The sequence below is a fragment of the Orbicella franksi genome, chromosome 5 (assembly GCF_964199315.1).
Source record: "Orbicella franksi chromosome 5, jaOrbFran1.1, whole genome shotgun sequence".
In the NCBI taxonomy this organism is placed as follows: domain Eukaryota; kingdom Metazoa; phylum Cnidaria; class Anthozoa; order Scleractinia; family Merulinidae; genus Orbicella; species Orbicella franksi.
Genome location: NC_138149.1, coordinates 17,441,116 through 17,467,991, shown reverse-complemented (window position 1 = coordinate 17,467,991; position 26,876 = coordinate 17,441,116). Strand labels below are relative to the sequence as shown.

Genomic DNA, 26,876 nt, shown 5'->3' with positions numbered 1-26,876 from the left:
GTGCCATGAATATTTCATTTGTCGTTTCAAATTCTAAGTTTCCTCTGCCTTTCACAAAACCGCATGGTACTGTTTATAGCGGAGCTCCGGCGTCCCGAAGGGCCGCCAAGCGGAGCCCCATACTCATATAGGAAAGAAAAGGAAACCCATGAGTTGATTTTCTCATGGTTATCATGGCTAGCGGTATTGCTCGTGGGCGCGTACGCACGACGACGACGCCGACGACGGCGGCGACGGCGGCGGAGTTGCCCAACATGGCGGCCATACTTCATATAACAGGTTGACAGAGACATGCAGCCTTGGCTTACCGTGTACTTCCTTGATATTGGACATCCATGTTACGATCAATTGACACCTGTCAAAACAAGGTATCCGCTGACCAGTATCACGTGACCATATCGCGGGCTCAAGTTTACAGCTCCTCGAGTTCACGTGTTTTTTTGAAGTTGACCGCTGACCAAGAGCTGGTTATCGATTGGATCGCGGGCTCATATTAGGTTAGCTTTTTGGAAACAGGGCAGGATTGTTTGGAAGCCGGTTTACGCTAACCCAGGATTAAAAGTTAACCGAATTATAACTTTTTCTTCTATGCAAATGTTTTTTGCTGTTTTGTTTTGCGTATATGGTGATTATTAAACTCAAAACAGAAGGCCAAACAATATACAGAAACCTCACCGCAAAGTTACAAAACTCAAATCAAAATTCTACCTTTTTCTGGGTTAGTTTAATCGGGCTTTGAACAACCCGGCCCAGGAGCTACGCTTTTAGGCTAGCCTAAATCTATATATTATGATAGTCGAGTTTTTGAAAGGCGCGGGGGAGCATGCAATGCAGGCTTCGCATTTGTGACGTCACAGACTCGCAGCCATCTTACTTTACGTGCCTGAATTTTGTGTATCAAAAAGAAAAGTGCTCAAAAGATGACAGTTTCTTCGACCAAAGGACTCGTTTTTAAGAGAAAACTTTAACTAAGGAAATGGAATCTCTTCTGGAGAAGATTTTGTCGTAATTTACTTTGTTGAAGCCGAGAGAGAAGTGTTTGTTTCAACGATTCATTTTGTGTTGGTGGCTGCATGTATCCGTCTAAGTTGTCAAACTACAAATTCTTGACGTTTAGGATGAAGGTGGTAAGGTACTAACTAGTACTATCGTCTCTTGGAGGAAAGGTTTATTGATTAGACGAACTGTTACGCTTTCCTTTGAGTCACAGGAAAGCAAAATTTTCATCCAAGAAGCCCGTCCGAGGATAGCTTGATTTTGTGGACGCTATAATTATGAACACGATGGCTTCTAGGACACAAAATCCTCATGGATTACGTCAAATTACCCTAGATGAAATCTGGGATGACCTTAAAGAAGGAATACAACACGTTTATAAGCAACAGAGTATGTCCAAACCAAGATATATGGAACTTTACACGTATCCTTTCCGTGAGAAATTGCATTATACATTTAAAGGTGTTTAATATTACAAGGTAGACAATTACTAAAGTGATTTATAAAGACGGTTGCTTAGTTTTAAAGTATGCCCATATTCCCCAGACTTGATAAAGTTTAGTGGGGTACTTGAAGTCAGGTGCTTAGGTATTGGGTTGAACTTCTTCCGTTTCCAGCTATGACGAGAACTTTCATTTTTGGTCCCAGGACTCTGGAAAATTGTAACTGGCAAACAAAACAGCTGAGTCATTCAGGTTTGCTTTAAAAAATTGCATGCTTTTCACACATTCAATTGAACTCTGTGTGTTTATAAGGAAGTTTTTTTGGTTGGTTAAAGACTGTTCCCCAGGAATGGAACAACTTGATGATACAAATTGAAGCACAAGTGATCAGGGACCCTAAGGAGTCATCCTGTCTGCTTGTGTACAGGGTGATAAATGAAACAGGTCAAATCACTCCCTGTGATTCAAATCACAAATCACAAGTGGGATTTAGACCATTTCACAAATTACAAGCCCTAGTATTTCAAATTATTTTCATCGGTAACACTTTTTCGGTTCCATGTCCAGTGATTATGAGAAACGATCAGTAAGAGATAATTTTTGATTTGGACACAAATAAAAGAAAACGAAAGTAGTCTGAAATATGAAATAAACCCTATATTTATAAGCTTACATGTACTCAGTGGCATGAATCTTGGCTAGTTTAAGTTTATAAGCGAGTTGATCTTCTCCAAAATGGGAAACAGTTTCAAAATCAGTTCAAAAATACCTCTTCCTAGTTGTTTTTTAATGATACAGAGTCAACTTTTGTACTTCTTCTTCTTCTTCACAGTGGATACCATATAAAATGATTGCTGGGATGAAAACCATAATATTTTAGCTAATTCACCCTTTATCAGCCATTCATCCACCATCTTAAATCTCTCCCAGACTGCATTGCAGATACCATGCAATGCACTTCAGGATGGACACAACATGTCGGATGGGTGATTCCAAACAACATTTTAGTTTCGGGTTTAATCAGAGTGCTAATCAAAAGAATTACTCTACTTCATGAGAATTACAACAGAAGAAAACCTTTATCAAATTGATTTTAATTGGCAAAGCTGAAGATGTCCATGGCAAATGGCTTTTCGGTTCTGATATTTCTGAATCATGGTGACTGCACAGTACCAGAAATTATCATTACCATGAAATCCTAGGGCTTGAATTACATATTTTATTTTCATAATTGCAGTAATTGGCCTTGCTTGAATTTTGAATTTTTTTTCTGAAAAAGAGAGCAGAAATTCTGCTGGGTAGATAGCAGTAATCCAAGCTAAAAATTAAGTAGTTGATAAAATAATATGTGTCTTGTAGATTTCAATAGCCTAATACAGTCTCTTCCAGACCAACAGATAATGCAAGAAAGGCCTTGACAACATAGAATTCAGACTCAAGATCAATCTGTAGCTTGGCAATTTGTTGAATTCATGATATTTTAGGAATAATCACTTATACTATTAGCACCCTCAACTCACTGGGTTCAATACACATGAGCAGAGTTAAAGAATAGCTATACATGTATGTGTACTTCTGTGGCGATCTGGAATAGCTGCAGGAGCAAGAGGAGCTAGGCAGCCAGTTCATAGATGATTAATCCATACTAAACAGCCACCCTTTTCCACTCTATTTGCTTTTGTTCAACTGACCCAAATTTTGACCATAAAAAATGAGTGCTGGCATCAAGTGCACTTGACTGATTTTAGTTGGTTTTTTTTCAAACCAGTCTGTTTGTAGGGGGTTAAGGAGAATCCTTTCTCAAAACAATTATATTTAATCGACCAAACCACTGTAACTTACAAATTCAAAATGTCTCTGAGTTTGTGCATACTATTTGTTGGTCATTCAACTTCAGTAACTGTCTTCTCTACACAGTCCACTAACAAATTATGTCGTAAAGCGTGCTTGTGCTGGACATGTTTTTCTATGCCTTTCAAACGTGATTTGTGAATTTATACCAGAGTAAGGTAACATTACAAGTAAAAAGCAGAATGTTTGTGTTTTATGGTACTTTTGTTGTATTATTTCCTTCTCACCCAAGTTATGCCTTCCTGAAAAGAGGATATTGGTGCTGAAGACAGATGAGAAACTATGATATTCGTAATTATGATAAACACTTCACTTCAGTTGTGCCACCACAACTGTGACACATGCTTGAAGATTTGATGGACTTTTTTTCATTTGCCAGTTACGTTGCTGGTATATTCAAATGAAATTCAGAAAGAAAGAGAAAGTCACTTCCCAAGGCTTACTCATTTTTAGTAGTTTGGACAATGTAGACCACTTTACCCCAAGAACCTAGAAAAATGTAATTTAACATAGTTAACCATGCAAGAAGCGTTTGCTGGCCTTTTTAAGCGTTTTTGGAGTGGTTAGTATTTCAAGCATCTTTTGGTAGTTGGGTTATCCAGGAATTTCTCTGTATGTATTATTGCGGTTAGTGGCCCTTCAGGGTCCACTTCACCACTTGAGGTGGTCAGAGGTTTTGGTTGCACTGTTCCCAATCTTATCAGCTGCAATCAGCGCAGGGCTCGAAATTGCGACTCACTGGTCGCCAATGCGACCAAAAATTGAGCACTGGCGACTAAATTTTCAGAACTGATCGCCAGCTGGCGACTCGCGTTTTGTCCGATAACTAAACAAAACCACTACACAACTTTTGTTTTTAAATCTTTATATTAGGAAATCAATCAGATACTGTAACTAGTGTAGAACTCACCTTTCCGTCCCCAGTAAAATAATGTCTGAATATTACAAGATAGTCGAAAAAATTGAATGTATTTCGACACATCGATACTGCGTTCACGGCGCACCATATTGTTTCAGCGGCTTCTTCCGAAACTGGGATCGCAGGCACACTTCAACACCATGTGCTTTTCATTTGCCACGAAAATGGCGGCAGATACCAATCTTGACTGCGTGCGGGGAATGAAGATTCAAGCATGGCGTTGTTTGTCGGCAGCGAAAGGTATCAAGGAAAGCAAGTTGAAAATAAAGAACAGCATTTCGAAGAAGTAGCAAAGGGAAAATACGCAAGAACCCGTGTTTGTCTCACAATGAAAACCACGGACTTAAAACGTTTTATGCTTCGCTTCATTTAAAATGACTATGGAGTCAACTATCACCTTTGGACCGGAGACATATCACCTGAGAACAACAGTAGCTTTATAACTAAGTGTTACTTGTGTTGTTTTTAATTGTTTTCGCTCTTCAATTGTGACTTTTGTTGCTTGCGAAGTAACGTATAAAATCATTGTTTTGTGTGTGTAAGTTATATATAAAATAAATTGGCGACCAAAATTTACGATCTGGCAACCAAAATTTTTCCGTTAGTAGCCAGCTGGCTCCCGAACGAAAAAGTTAATTTCGAGCCCTGCAGCAGTCTTCTCTGCCACTCAGGCTTGCATTGCATCTTGCTCGTATTGCAGCTTACCTTGTATGTTGCACTGTACCAGTTGGGTTCATTCCTTGCATTTTATTCCCTATTTTTATTAGATCTATTTATCAATTATTTTTTTGTATTGTTAATAGCATAAGCTGGGTTGAGGAGTAATTAATGGTATTGTCTTGCTGTACAATGTGGGCAATTTCTTCTCAATAGAAGTAATTTATCTCTCTAAAAATGACGTTTTATTCCTTAATTGGGGGTAGACATGTTTACAATCATTGCACTAGTGTCCATCAACAGTCCCAATCCAGAGTTCCCAAACAGAAAAAGGCGCCAAACCAGGGCGGTAAGTCAGTCTGTTAATTATGTTCTTCGATAGGATCTCACTAAGGTGGCTCAAAATAGTTTCCAGCACTTAGATTTTGATAGGGAGTTATAACCACTCTTTATCACTTGATGCTACCGTCATGGTAGCAAAAAACTGCCCAATCAATGGTGAATATGTTGTGTTCATTTTCGTGTGTCGATAGGTTACCATAGCAACAGTGTGGCCTGCTAAAAACACCCTTAATTACAGCTTTAGGGGCTTATAATTCAAAAACAGCACGGTGAAATTTCTTTATATCATTGAATTTTGATAAGCATAAGACGCAAATTTAAGCAAAGTTTTTAAAAAATTCTGTACATGGGGTTCAGAGCCACCTTGAATTTTCAAAACTTTAAGGTGGCTCTGAACCCTATGTACAGAATTTTTTAAAACTTTGCCAGAAGTTGCGTATTATGATGCTATTTAAAATTTGATAATATGAAAAAATTTCACCTTGCTGTTTTTGAATTATAAGCCCCTAAAGCTGTATATAAGGGTGTTTTTAGCAGGTCATACTGTTGCTATGGTAACTTATTATGTCATGAAAATGATCATAACATATTCACTAATGATTGGGCAGTTTTTTAATACCATGATTGTAGCATCAAGCAATAAAGAGTGGTTATAACGACCTATCAAAATTTAAGTGCTGGAAACTGTTTTAGTAGCCATAACTTTCTAATAATACACAGGCAAAGTACTGTTTATTATCACCTTGTGACACAAAATGTTTATAACAACCTAATTTCGTGATTTTGGAAATTCATGACTCGTGATTTTTGCAAAATTGCACAATAAGTACAGCATTTCCTTCATGAGCCCCTTTTATGTTACTTTGGGATCCTAAAAATGTGTCGTCACAAGCATTTTGTTTGATACGTAACTTGAACTTTGGATAAGTCATCCTTGGTAATTCGAGCTTACCTTGGATTATTACTTGGCATGCATTGTACATTTTAGCTGTTGCAATGGTGGAACTATTTATGACGTCGTCACTTTTCTCATGTACATAATACAAAAATGCATATGTCTCTAAAACGAAAGAGGATATTCCACAAAGGAAAGCGCCATTCTTCTTTATTTTGAAAAGCCTTCTTTCAAACAAGCGGCAACTATTTTTTTTACTTTGTAAACACCTTAACATACACTGTGTCTTACTTATTTCTATTCTCTGTAGTTTTTTTTAAGAATTGGCTTTGTGTGTATGGAGAGTGCTCAATAATCTAGAGTTTCGGTGGGTTACTCAGTGTTTCTGCCAGACCACGCCATTGCAGGAATCCCTCATTGCAATCAGAGATGGTCCCCAGAAAAACGAAGAAAGGGCCAATTTAGCCCTTTACTTTTACAAGGCCACAGGCTTAACATGGGCATAGTATTTAAAAGCCATCCCAGGGTTCGGTTGTCAATGCAACTAACATTTCATCCTTGGCGACCAAAAATTCTGGTTTAGTCACCATAATGGCAACTACATTTCTCTGTGTTGACGATCAATAACGGTTCTTTCCTCATGCATTATGTCCTTGTAGAAAACCATATTGAGAGATCTTTGCTTCTTAAACATTCGACATAAGAAAAGAAGTCAATCCATCAGAATGGCTGACCGTGTACAAAATCGCCCTATGATGCATGGCAAACCCTTGATCATCGACTACGTCATCTATGCCTATGGATTGTTCTCTTGTAATCCACGGATCCTTCATACTACTATCTGGCAACCAAAAATTTGCATTTGGCGACTATCTTTTTACCAATTATTATTTCTTGGCCCCTTTCCTAAAATATTGGCCCCTAAAAAAGGTCTTCAGGGGCCACTTTGGCCCTCAAGTAAAATTTTCTGGCTGAAACACTGGTTTCTGCTCAAGCAACTCTTATGCCACTCTCATTCTCTCCCAACTCTGGGGGGTATCCATAACTCTACAATCGATGTACAACTTGTGCCCAATGTCTCTCTTCTTTTAAAAGATGCATACTAAACATAAGCAAATTCTTAATTAGTACAGATAAGTAAAAAGGACATTGTACAGCATACATTTATGTATGATTCAGTACATTTGGATATTTAGGGCGGTACAATATCGTATAATGAGCACATTGTCTGGTACAATGGTTAAGTTTTTTATTTCCCAGCACCACACCACTGCATAAGTTTTTGGAAATTAAACTGTAAGATCACTAGAAATGTATGTACCACCAGTTACAGTGAAATACCAATGTTGTCAGTCAATTACACATCACAGAAAATTGCTCAGCCTGTATGATTATTTTTGTTTCACAGGAGCCCAGTTTGTTGGCCTTGAATTGTATAAGAGACTCAAGGACTTCCTCAGGAATTACCTCACAGGCATGCAAAAGGTCAGAGTAAACTGATTGACACAATGTTATATTATTATGTCTTTGCTCCTGTTGTTCTTTGAACTTTCTGTATGAAAACTGCCAGTTTTATATCTCCTTTACTAATGCTCAGCCTGGTTGTTACACAGTAGATCAGTTTTTGCTGGTTTAAAAATTGTTTTCTTGCTCTGGAATCATGTTTGAAAAAATATAAATTAATTACTTGTACTCAGAGCACAATGAAAGTTTAAAACTGGAATATTTTGTTCAGGGTTCAACCAATCATAAATTAATTTCAAATCAGTCTTGTTCTACAAATTTTGCAAATTTGGAAGTTGACACTTAAATTCTTAGAATGAAAGTTACAATATCCATGAATCGTATCAAGTTTGAAAGCTCACTTCATGACATGTATCATAATTATACATGATTGTATATAATAATTATTATTATATACATGTGGACCACTGTAATGTGCAACATATCAGTGAAGGTTATTGTTCCATAAAATGTTTGACTGTGGGTTCTAAAACCATTTGTACATTACAGGATGGTGCAGATCTTATGGATGAGTCTGTCCTTAAATTCTACACCCATCGCTGGGAGGATTATAGGTTCTCAAGCAAAGTTTTAAATGGTGTATGTGCATATCTTAACCGACACTGGGTTCGAAGAGAGTGTGATGAAGGAAGAAAAGGCATCTATGAAATTTATTCTGTGAGTAGACTGTTCCAACTGTATATGGCATCTTTTTTATGGTTTAAGGTGGAGTAAACATATTTCTTGTATTCTGATACGGGAAATTTTCATCAAGCTTACACTGGTAAGTAATTCCTCTTTCCAACTCCCAAAGACCTTCTGTTGCAGGATAAAGTTCTTTTTCCTGCAGTACAGTGTACATGCATGAAATATACATGTATTCTGTCCAGCATATTTTGGTGCAGGTTATTCCCTCAATTGTTACAATATCTATCTTCTGTTGGATAGAGGCTCCTGTCACATTTTTACTGCAGATTGCATTATTGGGATGGTTTAGGGGGCTGCTGTCCACTAAATTCCTAAGGTATAAACTCCAACAGTCAATTTATTTATTAACCCATTGACATCGAGAGATTTTTGGAAAAAACACATTTTTTGGACATTTTGATCCTACCCGGAGGGCTGGTTAAGGGAAGTTACATGCAATGTGGTGCATATACCAAATATAATTACAGGGGCCTAACCTCCACTAAATGTCTTGTGACGAATGTGGTTAATGTTACTTCAGTATATGTGTATCACATTGGTATAGAGTATTCAATTTGGTCAATGTGCTCTCCTGATAGCTTCTTTGTAGAATAGCTTTGCTCTCAACATGTGCACAAAAGACTGATTGTCATTTTCACAAAACTAGAGTAATACAGTAGACACACTCAATGGGTTTAACTCTTTTAATGTGTTCTTCCTCTTTTTAGCTTGCCCTAGTAACCTGGAGAGAAAATTTGTTTAGACCTTTGAACAGACAGGTATTTACTATACACGTAATTATGGGCTCAGTTTTTCAAATGATGATTAAGCTGCAGTTATCTAGGATTACAATATTAATAAGCTTGAATTTTAATCTCATATTTTGGTTATTTTTTTGAGGATTTCGTTTATATTTTTCTCACTAATGTCAACTTTACAGTAAAACCCTAGAGAAATCAAAACTTTGATTAACTTGTAACCCTTGATTAGCATTAATCAGCTTTTGAACAACCAGTTCCTGTAAATTATCCCTCTTTAAACTTTGTAAACTGGAAAGCATTTTGTGAACCATAGTGCTGGGTACTTAGAACTGTATTTGTCATTTACTGTAGTTGCGATTCTGTGTATTTATACAGCTGCCACTGTTTGTCTTACTCATTTTTTATGCAACCAAGCTTTACCTTTCCTTGCAGTTAGTTCATCACTGATATTTGTGTTCATCAGGTGACAAATGCTGTGTTGAGGCTTATTGAAAGAGAACGGAATGGTGAAACCATCAATACAAGACTTGTCAGTGGAGTGATCCAGTGTTATGGTATGATTTTATTATCCACCAAGCCACTTGAATGGAATCTGTAGTATTTTTTATGTCCTGTAAAAATCTAAAGTAGGAAAGTTGACTCCACATTGAGTCAATTATTTTATGCACAACTAGTTGGTTTTCTTCTTTAACTGAAGCATGTTTTTAAAATGGGGTTGCTGCAGTCATTTATGATGAGATGTCAAAAAGTTAAGATGTTTCAGTGGCATATTGTGGTCTTGGTTAATTGACAATGAAATTGAACCCTCATGAAGCATGCTTAAATTTACATGTAGATGTGTTTTTGTAATCCATTAAAAGTAAATGTTTTTGTTTACAATCACTTCATTAGTTAAAAGTTGGTGTTGCACTGTGCAGCACATTGCTGATCTTTATGTCGTTCATATTGGTACCTCTGAACACTGTAGATCTACTTGTACATGTATCATAATATATTCTCACTGCACACTACAAATGTCTTATCTCTGACTCACTTTTCTTTTCCCCCAGTTGAACTTGGTCTGAATGAAGATGATCCTTCAGCCAAGGGACCCACCCTCAATGTGTACAAAACGTCTTTTGAGTCAGTATTTTTAGAAGATACAGAGAGATTTTACACAACAGAGAGTACAGAATTTCTAAGAGAAAACCCTGTCACTGAGTATATGAAAAAGGTACATAACTTGAGTTATGGATCTCTATAATTCTACTGAAATGCTTGTTAATATTTCATGGGTATAGCATTTGTCAGCTTCATGCACAGTTCTCTTCTAATTACCAATGATCAGTTGAAGGGCTTTGCTATGCCACATATGTAATTAAAAAAATGTACATATTTTATACCAATACAGGGCTGTAGTGTCAGTCCTTCAAGAAAAAGGGGTTGAAATTATCACAGTCCAAAAATTTTGGTTTTAGCTTGTGTCCAACAAGCGTGGGGAAGGAAAGTCAATTTGCCAAAAGGATACTGTTTAGTTTCCACCAGCTTTAGCTACAGAAAATCTAGTTTATTTCCAATGGAAAAATACACAATTTATATTTAATTTATATAAAATGTTTGATATCCATCTTTTCTTCACACAAGAATATAAAGACTACAGGTAACTTTGTTTTTACCAGTTTTGAATTTGGTGAGACCTGTAAGACATAATGTTTTGAGATGTGGAGGCTCATGTTGTTTCTGAAGATGCGAGATAAACTCAGTAAACACTGCTGTACAACACATAGATTAGTTATTTTCTTAATAGAATGCAAGCATGCAGGGCTGTCATTAAGGGCTGTAACTTGTAACACCTGTTATGGCTGAGTATGCTTGTTTGGCTCTTGATGTTACGTTTGAAATTGCCTTTTGTTGATACAATTCACCCACAAAGTAACAAGTTTGTTACTGATGTGAAGATCAAGACTACTGGTGAATCAAAACTTAACGAGTGCCCTGAGCATGTGGGTTGTTTCTCCTCCTACATAATTGAGTATTTGAGTTTTGTAGCAGTTGCAAGTCTTCATAAGACTGAGTTTAGACTGACTCCTTGCTTGATTGTCTATTTTATAGGCTGAAGCCAGACTGTTGGAAGAGCAGAGAAGAGTTCAGGTTTACTTACATGAAAGCACGCAAGATGAAGTAAGTAAATAATGGCCAAGTTGAAAAGATGAATTATTGCTCAATTATATGAAGGGGTGTGTGCAAAACCATGCTAAGTGATGATTTGGGTGAAAAAAAAAATTTTCGCGAAAGGGCTTGAATTTTTGCATGTGGTCTTCAATGTAATAGAAAAACACGGCCCTGTATTTTTGTCGCTGGTTTTTGCTTCGTTCTCGAGTTATAACGTATGCAAAAATACTTGGCTTTTCCTAGCCATGTCTTTAGGAGTTTATTTGTTGAACAGCAAACAGGCAGACTGTTTATAGTGTGTGAAGTCAAAATCAAATCTCACAGCATATATAGAGCAGAAATCTGGGAACAGATTGTTTACGTCAGGTATTGTGACGTGAGCACAACACGTGAATCGATCGAGAGTCAAATGAAATTCATCGAACAAAAAAGAGATGTGCCGCATTAGAACTCTGTCAACTAATATCTTAAGCATTGTTTTAAAGTACCTTGTGTGCCTGCCTGGTGGTTGAGAGGCATCATAAAGTCTTGATAAACCCGTAAGTCATCAGCACGTTTTAAAGAATCAAAATGTGTTCTGAAACTTCGAAGGCAGCTGATATACTGTAATCGTGTTATCGGCGTTCGAAGTCAGATCAAGCCAGGCAGCAAAGTCCAAGAGCAGTTCTTGCCCAAAAAAAATACCCTCTGGTGAGTCATGGCCCATTTGCCAAGCGTTGCTAGCGTCAAAGTTTGGAAAGCGAGAACTGGTTTTAGAGTGATAAAATTTGTCTTGTATCGACCGCCATGTTTTCCCGTGCACGAGGTGTAAAGACCCTTCCCGGCATGCATTACAATCACGTTCTGCGGACGTTTCTCGAACTGGTAACTAGATTGTTTAAACATAAGAATGGCCAACAAGTAGCGATCGATTGTAACATAGATCTGTGATCCAGGTTGCGTTGATTTTATTTCAAATCGGCATGATTTGTAGTGTTTTGAGCTTCTGGGATCAGCGGACATGCAGATGTATGGAGACCCGTACGTTGCGGAGAAGGGTTCATCTGTTAATCTGTCAGCCCTATTTATAGCGCGTTTTCACATGAAATCAACATCATTGAGCTTATAAGTTGCGTGAAATTACCATTTTGCTGTTTTCTAAGTGAAACTAGCATCCTTGCCGTCAAGCGTTAACGTGAAATCAACATTTTAACCTATTTAGACCTGAAATTAACATCATTGAGCTTATGCGCTGCGTGAAATTGACATTTTGCTGGTTTCTAAGTGAAACCAACATCCTTGCCGTCACGCATTATCGTGAAATCAACATTTTAACCTATTTAGACCTGAAATCAACATCATTGAGCGTATGCACTGCGTGACATTGACATTTTGCTGGTTTCTAAGTGAAACCAACATCCTTGCCGTCATGCGTTAACATGAAATCAACATTTTAACCTATTTAGACCTGAAATCAACATCATTGAGCTTATGCGCTGCGTGAAATTGACATTTTGTTGGTTTCTAAGTGAAATCAACCTCCTTGCCGTCACGCCTTAACGTCAAATCAATATTTTAACCTATTTAGACCTGAAATCAACATCATTAAGCTTATGCGTTGCGTGAAATTGACATTTTGCTCGTTTCTAAGAGAAATCATCCTCCTTGCTGTCACGCGTTAACGTGAAATCAACGTTTAAACCTTTTTTGACCTAAAATCAACATTTTTGAGCTTATACGTTGCATGGAAGTGACATTTTGCTGCTTTCTAAGTGAAATCAAAGTCCTTGCGGACGCGGCTTGCCGATCCTTTGTTATGATAAACCGAGGCGAGACTTCGACTTATAACAAAGGCTTGGCTTGGCTATTATAACAAAGGATCGGCTCTGTTTATCATAACAAAGGCCCGGCTTCGTTTATTTGAAGACCTCAGCGGGAAAAGGGCGCTAGGTATTTTAATCAAAAGTGAACTTTGTCGAAAACGCTCCAAATTTCGCATACAGTTTTGTTTAGGTATGTTTAACAATGTCCCGTAGTTTTTCCGCTAAGCTTCGCTTCGTTTTCGAGATATTGCATATGCAGAAAAACCACTCGGTTTTCCTAGCGGCGTCTTTATAAACGAAGCAAAAACCAGTGACAAAAATACAGGACCACGTTTTTCTATTACATTGAAGACCACATGCAAGAATTCAAGCCCTTTTGCGAAAATTTTTTTTTTCACCCAAATCGTCACTTAGCATGGTTTTGCACTCACCCCTTCATTTCTCTTTTACCTGCACCTATAGCCCATCCCGTCTCGAAAATAAACTTACCCCCAAAAGATGTTGATCAGTGTAGAACTAACCTATAGTAATAATTACTGTAACTTCTGTTTATGATCAGTAAGCTGGTTTAATGCTGTGTTTTTTTGTTGTAGCTTGCCAGAAAGTGTGAGCACGTTCTGATAGAGAAGCATTTAGACATCTTCTACTCCGAATTCCAAAACCTCTTAAATGATGACAAGAATGAAGGTCTGTAGACTTGGATTAAAATGCAAACGCACTAATTGTACTGATTTTATAATGTAACAGGACAATCCACTTTGTTACTTGTGGAAGGTGATTAACCTTCAATACATTTATCTTACTGTTACTTGACTGGATCAGAATTTCAGGATGTTTATTTGTGGCTTTAAGACAACTTGGCAAATTGCTGTCAAGCCAGTAACCATAATAGCACTTTTTCAGTTTAATAACACCATAATTATTTTCAACACTTACATGATTATGTTACATTACAATACTTACAGAATGTTACATACATTACATTGCTACTTACATTTCCTACTATGTAATAAATACTAACCTGTGCCACTAAGCTTTTCTTACTGTAGGTTGTAAACAAAAAGTAGCACAGTATATTTCTTACTTATTTTGGTCTCCTCATCGATGAATAATGAGTTTTTCAGATTAGTGAACATATTAAAATATGTTCAGCTGAGAGCTGCCATTGTATGCAGAAACGTCATTGGTTGTTTTCTAGAGATATTAATTCACTCATGAAAGTTTAGCAGAATGTCAGAGAGCTATGGATCATTTACCTTAGATTCCCCTGCATCAATCATTTTCCCAGTCTTCCTTTCCTGTCATTTTAACTCCATGTTATCTAATATTATTACCTCCAGATCTTGGTCGCATGTACAACTTGGTTGCCAGGATACCTGATGGACTAGGACAACTTCGAACCCTTTTAGAAAATCACATAACAAATCAAGGACTCAATGCATTAGAAAAATGTGGAGATCAAGCATTCAATGTTAGTAAACCGTCGTATTGTTCTTTCAAACAATATTGATATTGCAGTCATTTATTTTTGTAAAATGTTTTCAAAGCCATAAAACTTTGTTATTATTGATTCAGGATCCCAAGGTGTATGTGGAAACAATACTTGAGGTTCATCATAAGTACAATGCACTGGTTTTGACAGCTTTCAACAATGACGCAGGATTTGTTGCAGCTCTAGACAAGGTACTTGTGCAATACTACTGTAATGCAATTATGAAACAGTTTGTTAGCCTTTCACATCATCAATCCCCAAGTCACTTCTGGTCTGAAAACTTAAAATAATGAAAATATGACCATGACCAAACTCTCAGGCCTGATAACTCACTCAAACTGACAAACAGATCAGAAGATTGTTCATAAACATTATTCTAACGGAGTAAATCTCTTTCTAAAATTACTGGGTAGCATGTCACCAGAAAATTTTCCAAATGACTAAAATGTCTTAATTTCTCTTTTTTTTTTTTTTTTTGAGCAACAAAGTTCAGATGTAGCAGATTTTATTTCAAAAATATGTGGCCACTTTGTTAGAGCTACAATAGATTTCATTCTATAGTACAATTCTCACTCATTTGTCCTCCAGTCATGATGTAGGGATTGTCCAACAAAAGGCAAATTTGTCATATTAAAATACCGGGCATGGCTTGGCAAATAAGCAAACTATATCTCTGGTCTCTGGCCTCAAAAAAAATCCTGTATAAGTCTTATTGTTTCTGTGTCTTTCATAAAGTTTTTCCAATTTACCTGGTATTTCATTGACTGGAAAAGAAAGGGTTTAACTTTTTGTCATAACACATGCCCTCATAGTACGTTCAATTGGCAATTGATTATCCACAAAGCTATTTATTTTTTTGTCCCTTCTCATGGCAAATGGTTTTATTTTCTGAATGTGATCATTGTTGTCTTGTGCCTGTATTATAACAACTTTCACTTGGTTTTAACAGGCTTGTGGCAAGTTTATTAATAGTAACTCTGTCACCAAACAAGCTCATAGCTCATCCAAGTCCCCTGAACTTCTGGCCAGATACTGTGATTCTCTGCTAAAGAAAAGGTACCCAGTTATATTAGTCTTTTGAAGGCAATGTCAATTTTAAAATATAGATACATGTACTACTTGGGCTTTCGAATTGCATAATGTTGTTTCTAAGCAGCAAAATTTGCTGCTTCAATTCTTATTTTTGTCATATTTTGTATCATTCATTTTTTTTATTGCCTGCTTCACAGCTCAAAGAATCCAGAAGAAGCTGAATTAGAGGATATCCTCAACTCAGTGGTTAGTAGCCTTGTTTTAATCCCTTTTAAAGTTTGCTTATTATTTCTGTTAATGTATTTTGTGTATCTGTAGATGGTCGTGTTCAAGTACATTGAAGACAAAGATGTCTTCCAGAAGTTTTATTCCAAGATGTTGGCTAAGAGACTTGTACAGCACAACTCAGCTTCAGATGATGCCGAAGCTAGTATGATCTCTAAACTCAAGGTATTCACTAACAAAAGCCACTAAATAAAGAAACAAACAAACGTCACACAAACATAGTATTAAAATAATAAGTGAATATTATGAAAAAATGAACAATTTAAAGGGAACGATTTCTATACTTTCCTCCAGACACAGAAAGCGATAACATTTTAATATTGAACAAAGCAGTATTATATTGGACATGAAAGCATGATGGTCTGTACCATTAAGCAATTAGATAATGAGCTCTAGATTTCTAATGCATGATAGTTGACTCAGGCGCACTATCACGCATAGAAATTGAGAGCGAATAATCTAATCTTTTAGTATAAATCTAGTAGTCGTTCAAAACGTTATCTAAATCCTCTTCACAGACACTTCGAAAATGCCAAGAAGCGGCCGTCATTTTGTTAACAAGGGGACAGTGCTACGCTACTCACTATCACAGAATTGATAGTGAGTAGCGTAGCCAATCAGAGAATTGCATTCGTGATAGAACGCTAGTAGATTTATACTAATATTGAATAGACTGAATTGAATTGAAAGACTAGAACGAAACAACAGCCAGTTGGGTTATATTTGGTTTTAACGTTAATTGTTTTTTTGTTTGTTTGTTTGTTTGTTTGTTTCCTCTGTATTCATATAACCCTTAGAAAAGAAGGAAAGGCCGCTGATTTAATGTTGTTGACTTCCTTTCACAGCAAGCATGTGGTTTTGAGTACACATCCAAGCTTCAAAGAATGTTTCAAGACATAGGTGTTAGCAAAGATCTTAATGACAAATTCAAGTCACATCTAGCCAACACAGAAGCCTTAGATTGTAAGTCAATTGTCTTCGACTGTTGTGGATGTGTTGTTGTTATGCCATGTTGTTGTAGTTGTTGTTTCTTTATTTATGGCGTCTGATTCTTTTCCGTTACCTATGCTCCTTAGTGGACTTCACAATCCAGGTTTTGAGTTCAGGGTCCTGGCCCTTCCAACAGTCAGCGCCATTCTCTCTACCAGCAGAGGTAAAATGTGGTAATTGTGAAAACAAACAAATTAAGCTAAAGCATTATAGTTTTGTGTTGAGAACAATACCAATATAGTCTTTTTTGATTGCTTGTTTGTTGGTTGGTTGGTTTTGTTTTGCCTTTGTTTTTTGTGTGTGCGTGTTTTACTGTTTTCGTGTTTTGTTTTGTTCTCTTCCCTGAAGCTAAATCCAAAAAGAACTTATTAAAACAAAGAAAACCAGATTTTTATGATACACATTGTCCAAGGATACAAATTATGATAGTTAAACCTTTGCTGCTTGCTTCAGTGAAGGTTCCTAACCATTTTGTTTTTCTTTAGATGGAAAGAAGTCATCAACGATTCACCACATTTTACAGCAGCCAACATAGTGGTCGGAAACTTCATTGGGTTTACCACATGTCCAAGGTCAGTGAGCAATGCCCCAGTATATAAACTGTTTTAAGATGTTCACGTTGTTTCTGTTAGCTTTCTCTGTTTGTCTGCATAACCCAGTCTTATGGCAGATGGCAGGTTTTGTGCTTGTCGTCTTTGAATCTAAATGTGTCCTCTCTCAAAATTAATTAAAAAGATTGACTGTAGGCATTTGTTTTGCTTGTCACGCAGCAGTGGGTGGAAATTAGTGTTGCGAGATTACTACAAAGTGGAAAACATGCACTACAAAGAAGGACTATAGTCCCAAGCCATATAACTGAGTTATACTCACACAAAAACCAAGATTCAGATGAAATCTCATGGCTTTCTTAAAAGTCAAAACCTCTAGAGGGGGTTAATTTTTTTTTTTTTTTGGATAAGACTAACTGAAACTTGTTTTTGTTGATTGCAGGGGGAACTAGTTACAAATTGCTTCAAAAATCGCTACATTCTCCAGGTGAGTTGTTAGCAATAAGTCTCATGATTGTTGTCATGCAATTCAAGAGGAGTGTTTGTGACCTGAAAAGTTGTTGTGAGACGTCGTTAAAGGATAAATGCTGGTAGTGAAGTCGTGTAGTAGTGTAACATTCGTTCAAATGTTGACACTAAATGCCGCCGTCTACCTACTTACATTATCATGACTGCCTCACAGCCCTGCTGTGATTAACTACGAGTGTTCAGTGACTGCTTGTTGTGTTGTAGGCATCCACCTATCAGATGGGCGTGCTCCTGATGTTTAACAACTCGGACAGTCTGACACTGGAGCAGATTCAAGAACAGACTCAACTTAAAATGGTACATGTACTTTTTAATGCGTAACACCCATTTTGTCGAATACGCCCTTCGGAACCCAAACCCCCTCCAACTTTCATATAACCTGCTCCAGGAAAACATTTTGAGAAGGCTGGTTTGAAACCATGGCGTTTTTCGTGTTTCCCACTTACACGTTGCTTCGATTGGACTTCCGTTTTTTCTTCAATTGCACCTTTTGCATCCGCAGGGAATAGTTCTACATGTATGTATAAGTTGATTTTAGCTTCCCGGCAATGGTTGTAAAACCGCTGTTTCAAGCCTATCTTGATAGAGTGCCTCGTCATTCACTCCATGGCTACTTGTATATTTCTGTAGAAAGCTTGAATTTTTGTGTGTGATTTATTTTTCTTATCTTGTTCTCAGGATGTTCTTTGTCAAGTGCTTGGAATTTTGTTGAAGTCAAAACTTGTTGTGAGTATGAACTCACTGTACATTTGTTGATGGATTATGTGCTTCACTTAATTTCAAACAGCAATGACTCTGCGTAACCTAGCCTCCTATTCAGACGTTCTTTGAGCTCGCCAGGCAATGTTGACGAGCCCAAAGAGCGTCTGCTTAGAAGACTATGCGTAACCAAGCTACACCGCAACCTTTAGCTGCAATCAAGGCCCGGTCAGGTGTGATCTAGTGTATGCTGATGGTCCATGTAATAGTTCTCTATATGTGATGAATGAATAGCTTCAATTCAGTATCAAAAGTTTTGACTGGGTTGAAGATGATTAGGACACTGAAATAAAATTATTACCAAGATGAGTTAAACTGAACTTTTCAATTTTAGTCATCTCTAAAGTCAAGTATTTACTTCCTCGTATGGTTTACAATAATCCGGAATTTTAAGTGAACTAGACGCTCTAAGAGCGTTTACTCGGGCTTCGTACCGCAGGTAAACGTGTGGAACACAGTAAAAACTTTACATTTTGTCTAGATACCCGGCAGCCAGGAAGTGTTTTCAGAAAACTACATACCCGGCAGTGTGAAATTATTATAGAATTTCCACGAAATAACTCATTACTTAGAGTAGTAGATCTTTGTTTAGAAATGTGAAGCGATTTCAAGTATTATTTTGGCTTTGTAGTCGAGGAAATGTCGAGCTTGGGCATACTATAAAATCTCGATGTTTTGACATTTAGTCCACAATGAAAATATTTGTTCAAAGAAGCGAAGCGACTCTAAATTATGTTTTGGTTTTGTAGTGGAGGAATACTACAAAATATTGACTCACGGGCCAGGTTGTTCAAAAACCTAGCTACCCGGCCGTCAAAAATTCACAGATAATCAATTTTCACCAAAATTATGGATATTTTTTGAAACCTCCTGGGATTGTTTGAGTATTTTGATCTTTGGTCAAAAACACCAAGCGATTTTATTCAATGATTTGGGTTTGCAAATAGTCCGAACTTTGTATGACTCACGGGCACGGTTTTTCAAAAAAACTATACATACCCGGCAGTCAGAAATTGTTTCCCTTTTTCCACCGAAATGTCCATTCAAACTTGCTGAAAATGCTCGATCTCTGTGTAGAAATACCAATAGATTTCCGAACTGCATTGAATTCACATTTCCTCGACATGGAAGCACATAACAGACCATAACATGACGAAAGTCCGCGACAGGTTGCGGATCTACTTAGAATTGAATGAATTATTCCGTGGAAATTCTATGATAATTTCAGACTGTCGGGTATCTAGCTTTTTGAATACACTTCCCTGCTGCCGGGTAAAAACACATAAAAGAATCAGGATACTTTCTAACTCAGAGTTACACTTGGATATTTACTATTCAAGTTGCTTCGTTGAGTATCCTCTATAACCAATTACATGTTGTTTGCCTCATCTTCCAAGTTCTGCTTACGACGATTCTTTGATTTTTCAACATCCCGGCGAGTTGTTCGTCTCAGCATTAGAAGTTGTTTTTTTGTCTGTGTTTTCGTAGTTTGAACTCGTAAATGGCTCCCTTGTTATCTCGTGAGAACGAGCATGAACTTTGCTTATCCGGCAGGCTTTCAAGCAATATAATTCGTGGGTCAACCCGTTCCGGAAACGATCGACATCTTCTTCGAGTCTTTCCCAAACTGTCCTCTCAAAACACAGCACTTTGTATATCACATTGTTGTTCACGAAGCTCGAAGAGCGAGAACTGTCGCATTCTCATCCCCAGTTTCCACGCACTACACTAGGAACGCCTGGGACCATGACCCCTCATTTGGCGATCAATTACGCCGACGACGAACGGCTTCAATTTTTTGACTCGGGCTTCCGTAAAAATAGAACGTGCACTAAAGCGGATCTTGTGTGTAAACAGAAGGGTGTCATTTTTTTTTTTTTTTTTACTGTCACTAGCTCACCAAAATACCGTGACTGTCTGTGGTGTGTAGTGATACCAAAGGCTTGAAGTGAAACATATTGAACAACTGATACAATTCTGACCAACTGAATAAGTGTTTTTCTCCAGGTGAGCGAGACATCTGAAGATGGCTCCAACTTAGATCTCCAGTCATCAGTTAGTCTTCACTTTGGATACAAAAGGTGAGTTGTGATGTAGCATTTCTCAACCTCATTAATAATTCATCAAGTTTAAACAAAGTAAATCATGACCGTGACGGTGTTTGGATATCTGATCTTAATTAGCATAGATTTTTACGATTTTTGTTCTCCATTTTCTTTTTAGTTTTAGTTTCTATTGAGAAGATATATCAAACACTCAAGACAGTGTTTCACCACATTTCCAAACACCTCGAAGTTCGTCAAAAATACTGCGCTGCGCGTCGTATTTTCAATTGTCTTCTCCGTGTTTGGAAATGTGGTCAAACACCGTCTTTCGTGTTTGATATATCACATCAACGGCGTTGAACTTCAGGTGTTACAAAATGAACTTTGAGGACCCATCTGGTAGACATTAAGAACATTACAACGACGGGAAAATATCTCGGGCAATGTATATGTAGATAAAGAGTATTCTCTTAAAGCCCTGGACAAACTGAGACACAATTAGCCATGTTCCAAACGAGCAGGGAACTGGGTACGAATATTTAGAATCGATTGAACTGAAAAGTGGGACCCACCATCTGAAAGAGCAGTCAAACATAAGTAAGTATACCAAATCTGAGTGTTATTGGTTTAAACGCAAAGGCATGGTACACTTTTAAAAATCGCTAATATAAGATAGTTTTGTATGGATTGGACGGACGAGCGTACAAAGCTCTCTTATTTTAGCGATTTCTCTTTCAGATGGTGGGTCCCAGTTTTCAATTCAATCGATTTTAAATATTCGTACTCAGTCCCCTGCTCGTTTAGAACATGGTTAATTTGATGTAGCGTTTGATTGCCTCAGGGTAGATGATAAACCCTTAAAGTAATGCTGGGAATTAGCTAGATTCTCTAACTTCAAGCCGCGAGCGGAAACACTGCCAGTCGACACGACACTCCCGCCTCGCGCGTTGGTGACCAAACAGTAAGAACGCTCCTTCGTCTTCGTCTTTCCTTTCGTCTTCGTTCTGCTCCTCTGTTGTAGAAAATGAGGGAATTATTATTAGTATCTTTTGCCATCAAGTAGAAGACAGTTAAAATTGTTTTCCCTTCACAGTAAAAAGCTAAGAGTTAACATCAATGTACCGATGAAAACGGAACAGAGGCAAGAGCAAGAGCAAACTCACAAATACATCGAAGAGGACAGAAAACTTCTTATACAGGTACACTACTGGACAGGATTAGGGACACATCAATCAATCAACACTTTATTGAAACACATTGCGCCTAAGAGCTGAGTAAACTTGATCAAAATACGAACGTGTATGTAACTAACCAAAATAATAAATAAATTACATTGTCACGAAAACAATATAGTTAAATATCTGCAGTGTAAAATATGCCTAATCAACTATTTATATGTACACAGTAGATATCTGAATAAAATAACGATAAATGTAAATGTAAGTCTTATTTATAGTGGTCATGTACTTAGCTATACAAGCACTAAGCTTAGCTAATTTACAGGCATGCCATTGAAACAAGGGAAACAAATATTTCAAATAAACGTAACATAGTTAAAAATCCCAACTGACAGGAAGCAGACCAGCTGGCTATTTACAAAGCGTGACCGAGGATTTGAACTCGGGACTACTGAGAAACAAATCCCGCTAGTGGCAGGGTGGAGGCCCTGAACCCGGGACCTCCGGATTACAACACCAGTGCCCTTAATTTCTCGGCCACGCTGCCTCCGATAGGCCTGTAAATATACAGTCAAAGGTCTACAGTTCTCAATTTACTACCAAAATTAGCAACATCGCTGGCCAGTTTCACTATTGTAGGTAATCTATTCCAGAGCCGTGCACAAATGTAGGTAAACGAGCTCTGCATAAACTTTGAGTTAAATTTGGGTAAGCATAAATTGACGCCAGTGCCACTCGGATTTTACGGTGTTTCCCTGACACTGAGCGAGATCTTTCCAGTACAGTGGCGTACATGCTGAGAACTCATTCCCTGTACATGCCAGGAGCTATAGTCTAGACAATTTTAAAACCATTTTTAGTTTGAACATTCCTTATTAGTTTCTCACATATTTTTTGTTTTTTTAAATTCATATATTTTTAATTTTCCAGCCTTATTTTAAATTTTTTACCCATTCATTCGTAAATCAGTATATTTGAAATATTTTAGCCTTTTAACTATTTTTAATCAATTTGTTAATAGTAGTTAACGAGGGCCACCCTAATAAAATTGATGTTAGCTTTTTGATGTTACCCTCTTTAAATATTGCAATTATTCTTCTTATTTTGTGTACAGGCGGCAATCGTGCGAATCATGAAAATGCGCAAGATGTTAAAACATCAACCTCTGCTGGCGGAGGTGTTGTCACAACTGTCGAGCAGATTCAAACCTAGAGTTCCAGTCATCAAGGTATTCTTTACTCTATTTCATTTTTCAGTCATGTATGTCGTGGTTTTATTTGTGCCAGAATTTCTAGGATACAGTTATAATTAAGTTAGCCGCGGTCCTTCAGATTTTTTTCTTTCGGGGAGGGCGGCTGTGATTCAGACGGTTAGATATGATTCAAAATTGTTTTGCTGACTTGTAAATTAGAGCCCTTTTAGTAGCCATTGTGTAAATGTCAGCCTTCCAGTTTGTCTTTCAAAAGTTGACTTGTTTAACGCGTTTAGCTGGTGTCAGTGAGATTACATGTACTTATAACATGTGTGGTGGATCACAACAATGGCCTGTGTAGCTCATGCTGGAGTAGAAAATGACGGCTGGCCGAAAATAACTTTATTTTTTTTAACTTCCTATTGAACCCGAAAGTAACGTCCCACCCGAAAGTAGCGGCCCTTTGAAGATTAACTCTCGACTACAACAAAAAGCCGTATTGCATTTCATGTAACGTTTCAAGCAATACTTAGATCGATGTACAATGCGACCATTACTTTTTCCTTACAGTACCAACATTTGTAGCCTTTTTTGTTTATACAGTGTTTGCTTTTTTGTGTGGGTAGTTAGTAACATACATAAACGGAACTGTCAACTTCATGTGACGCGTCTGCTGTGTCTGAAACGACTGTGAATTACCGTTCAAACGTTTTTTAGCCATCCGAAAGTAGCGGCTCCTTTTGCTTCTAAATCCGAAAGTAACAGGGGGCGGGGGGCGTTACTTTCGGAATTCTACAGTAATAACGGAGTTCACACCGCTGGTGTCCTCCGCTCCAACTCGCGTCCTCTTGTTACTCGAGCACCAGCTACGCAGGCTTTCACGAGTTTTTTGGTAGTTTTAAAAATGTCCTCATATTCGGAGACCCATGGGTGGTAAGTGGGCGTATACCACTTGCCAGAAAAACACTCGTGAGTTATAGGCTTTTAAAATCAGGTGACAAACAGTAACCTACATTTTTATCGTGGTTAAGAAGGGTGCGATAGTCTTCAAAGAGGACTCAAAGCACGACAGACATGTGTACCACAGCTAAGTGCCCCATGCACAAAGTCCTCTGTTCCTGGAAAGATTTATTCACAGAAGCGATGCACTTCCCACGAGAAGACAAGGAAAACATAAAAATAGCTTTCCAGACCAGATGAAGAATCTTTCAGTCGGGCCATACGCTAAAAGTTACCAGCATTTCACCGCGTGAATTTTTCCGGGGCTGTTTTTGTTGTTGTTTGCTTTTTGTTTTTTGGGGTATTTCTTGATCATTATGGCGTTGTTTTCTGGCACTTTATCTCATAAAACCTTCGTTGAACACCATGAGAGCGATCATTGACAAAAACAACTCTGTGTAAGAGGGCATGAAGGTGGCGCGATAAAATGCGGCTCAGTGATTGGGTACAAGAAATAGAATGCCATGAACTTAATGTCAAATCGGAAACCGGAACTGGTTCAACCAGGCTAAATGTTCCCACAGTTACGCTATTGTTGGAAACTTTCCTTTCGCTGATTATACTCCTCTGTCTACTTGGTGCAGCCTCCACTGACCATTCCTGGGCCTCCGACCATGAAATCTCGAATTTCGCATCACTATATGTCCAATTCAGTAAGAGGTTAATTGTGTTTGTTATTTATCTCTTCAGAAATGTATTGATATCTTAATCGAAAAGGAATATCTTGAGAGAGTTGAGGGAGAGAAAGATACTTACGCATATTTGGCGTAAGAACAACAGTAAGCCGACAACACTGCTGCAGGATGGGTCTGGATTTCAATTCATTAGCTGCCGCTTCATGTATCACTCTGGACTGCAGAACAAACCACGCAAAATTATTATTTCCCCTTTTTATAATACAAACTTCACACTGGAAAGCGCCGGCAGAACAGAGCTCATAGTCACAACATGATTATTGCAAAGTGAAGTTTTAATTTGTTCATAAAAAAAAGAAAGAAACTGGTTAATTCTTGTGATTCATTTGCTGCATGGTATGGTGACCTTGTGCAGTTCTGGGACGTCGATTCTTTATCGCTTTTGACAAGTTCAAATTACACTTGAAGTACACTTTAATTCTTTATTGTGGTGCCTACTTGTAATATTTATGTATTTGCTAGTTTTTACAAACGAGGAAAACAGTCTCGTAAAATTGTTAATTTCTAGGATTCTTGAAGAAGTAAATGTTGACCAAATGTATCAGGTGCTTTGTTTGGTCGCTTCTGTTGGTATAGGGATGTTTATTTGATAAACTGGAAGCCACTCGATATGAAGTAAAAGAAAGAGTTGAACCACGTAAAAGGGATCCAAGGAGACGGTGTTAGGAACGTTGATAATAGGCCGTTGAGTTGTACCCGCAAAGAGTGTATTCAATGGCAGTCAGTTTTGCCCATTAAAGAAGTCGACAACTTTTTTACAACCATATCTTCATGTAACTGTCTTGAGTACATGCGGTTCGTTTTTTGACTGCGTCTTTGACGTGAAAACAGCTCACGGTAATAGTACAAGTCTTTACATAAACGAACACATTGTGAATTATCAAACGATTAACCAAATACGGGTAGGTTAAAAACTGGAGCACCACTGCAATGAATTCCTCGGTTTAATTGTTTTTTGTTTTTTGTTTTTTCTGCGGTTGAAAAGTCCAAGCGTTTCGGGACTATTATCCCTTCATTTGTGGCACGATACTACCTTAATTAACGCCTGATAAAAAAAACTCGATGAATTGATACATCATGCAAAGCATCTCTCGTGGTAGAAAACCCGGTAGAAAAGACATTTGCAAGACAAAGAACCACAAAGCCCATAGCTTCTGACCATCGTGGCCATTCAACCGTTCTCTCGTCTGATTGGATCATTAGAGGAGTGCAGGTATAATGCTTACTCCCTCGTACTTTCCATTGAAGCTAATGCTAGAATAGTTCCTTTTTTGTAGAATAAATAGCGAAAATTAGGATGAGAGTTAGACCGTTTTCAATAGCCAATGTCCATTTGTCACGCTTGGTGGATAATCTTGATATGTTGCGTAACGCATAAGAATGTTATGACGATATTAACCCCGGGGTGTACTCAAGGAAAAAGTAGTATAGAAGTATAAAATATTTTGGGCATTGTGAGTACCATAGGGAGTAAACATTTAGCCCTAAAAGAGGACTAGGTTGAATGGCTGCTGCTTGGAAACCGAAGAATGCCTCGCGGCACTCGTTGGGTTGCTATGGAGAAATCATCATGGCTGCTTTTGAATTGACCCGAAAAAACTTCAAAGTACACCGACTTAGCGACTAATTTTATGGGAAGAAATAAGACCTTTTTTTAGGAGGAACCCTTTGGTGGAATGTGTCTTTGGTGTGACAGACTTTTCAATGCAAACTTGAGGCGGAACAGGGTACCATGTGCATTCGGTTTCAGAAGAGTAAAGGTCTGTCCAAACGGTAAACGTTTGGCGACCAAACATCATCAAACATTGTTTAGTGGCCAAACATGCTGATGTTGAAGTGAGTGGCTAAACGGTTAAAACATGTTTGATCAAACACAGATCAAACTATGGATACAGGCCGCTGAGCAAGCGTGGGGCGCATGCGCGCGCCAAACATGTTTGATACGGCTGTCCAAACGAACAAAACATCGCCCATCAAACACGAGAACAAAAGAAATGTTTTAAGTTGTTTGATCGAATGTTTGATTGGCTTCAAATTTTTTCAACCATGACCAAACATGATCAAACAGCACCAAACAAGGTGGCCAAACGGTAAAATGTTTGGTCACCAAACAATGTTTGATGGTG

General features: G+C 37.8%; 1 protein-coding gene across 1 annotated transcript; it reads left to right on the top strand.

Moving 5' to 3' along the window:
- Positions 1-829: 829 nt before the first annotated feature.
- On the top strand, positions 830-25,491 carry LOC145486520 (cullin-1-like). The gene is made up of 24 exons (XM_081465199.1): positions 830-1,420; positions 5,133-5,215; positions 7,512-7,588; positions 8,117-8,284; positions 9,022-9,072; positions 9,518-9,608; positions 10,104-10,267; positions 11,146-11,214; positions 13,601-13,694; positions 14,348-14,478; positions 14,583-14,690; positions 15,449-15,555; positions 15,729-15,777; positions 15,850-15,981; positions 16,662-16,779; positions 16,893-16,969; positions 17,292-17,378; positions 17,797-17,841; positions 18,087-18,179; positions 18,561-18,608; positions 20,649-20,722; positions 21,780-21,885; positions 22,979-23,092; positions 24,746-25,491. The coding sequence occupies exons 1-24, from the start codon at positions 1,275-1,277 to the stop codon at positions 24,824-24,826; spliced, it is 2,313 nt and encodes a 770-aa protein (XP_081321325.1). The 5' UTR covers positions 830-1,274; the 3' UTR covers positions 24,827-25,491.
- Positions 25,492-26,876: the final 1,385 nt, after the last annotated feature.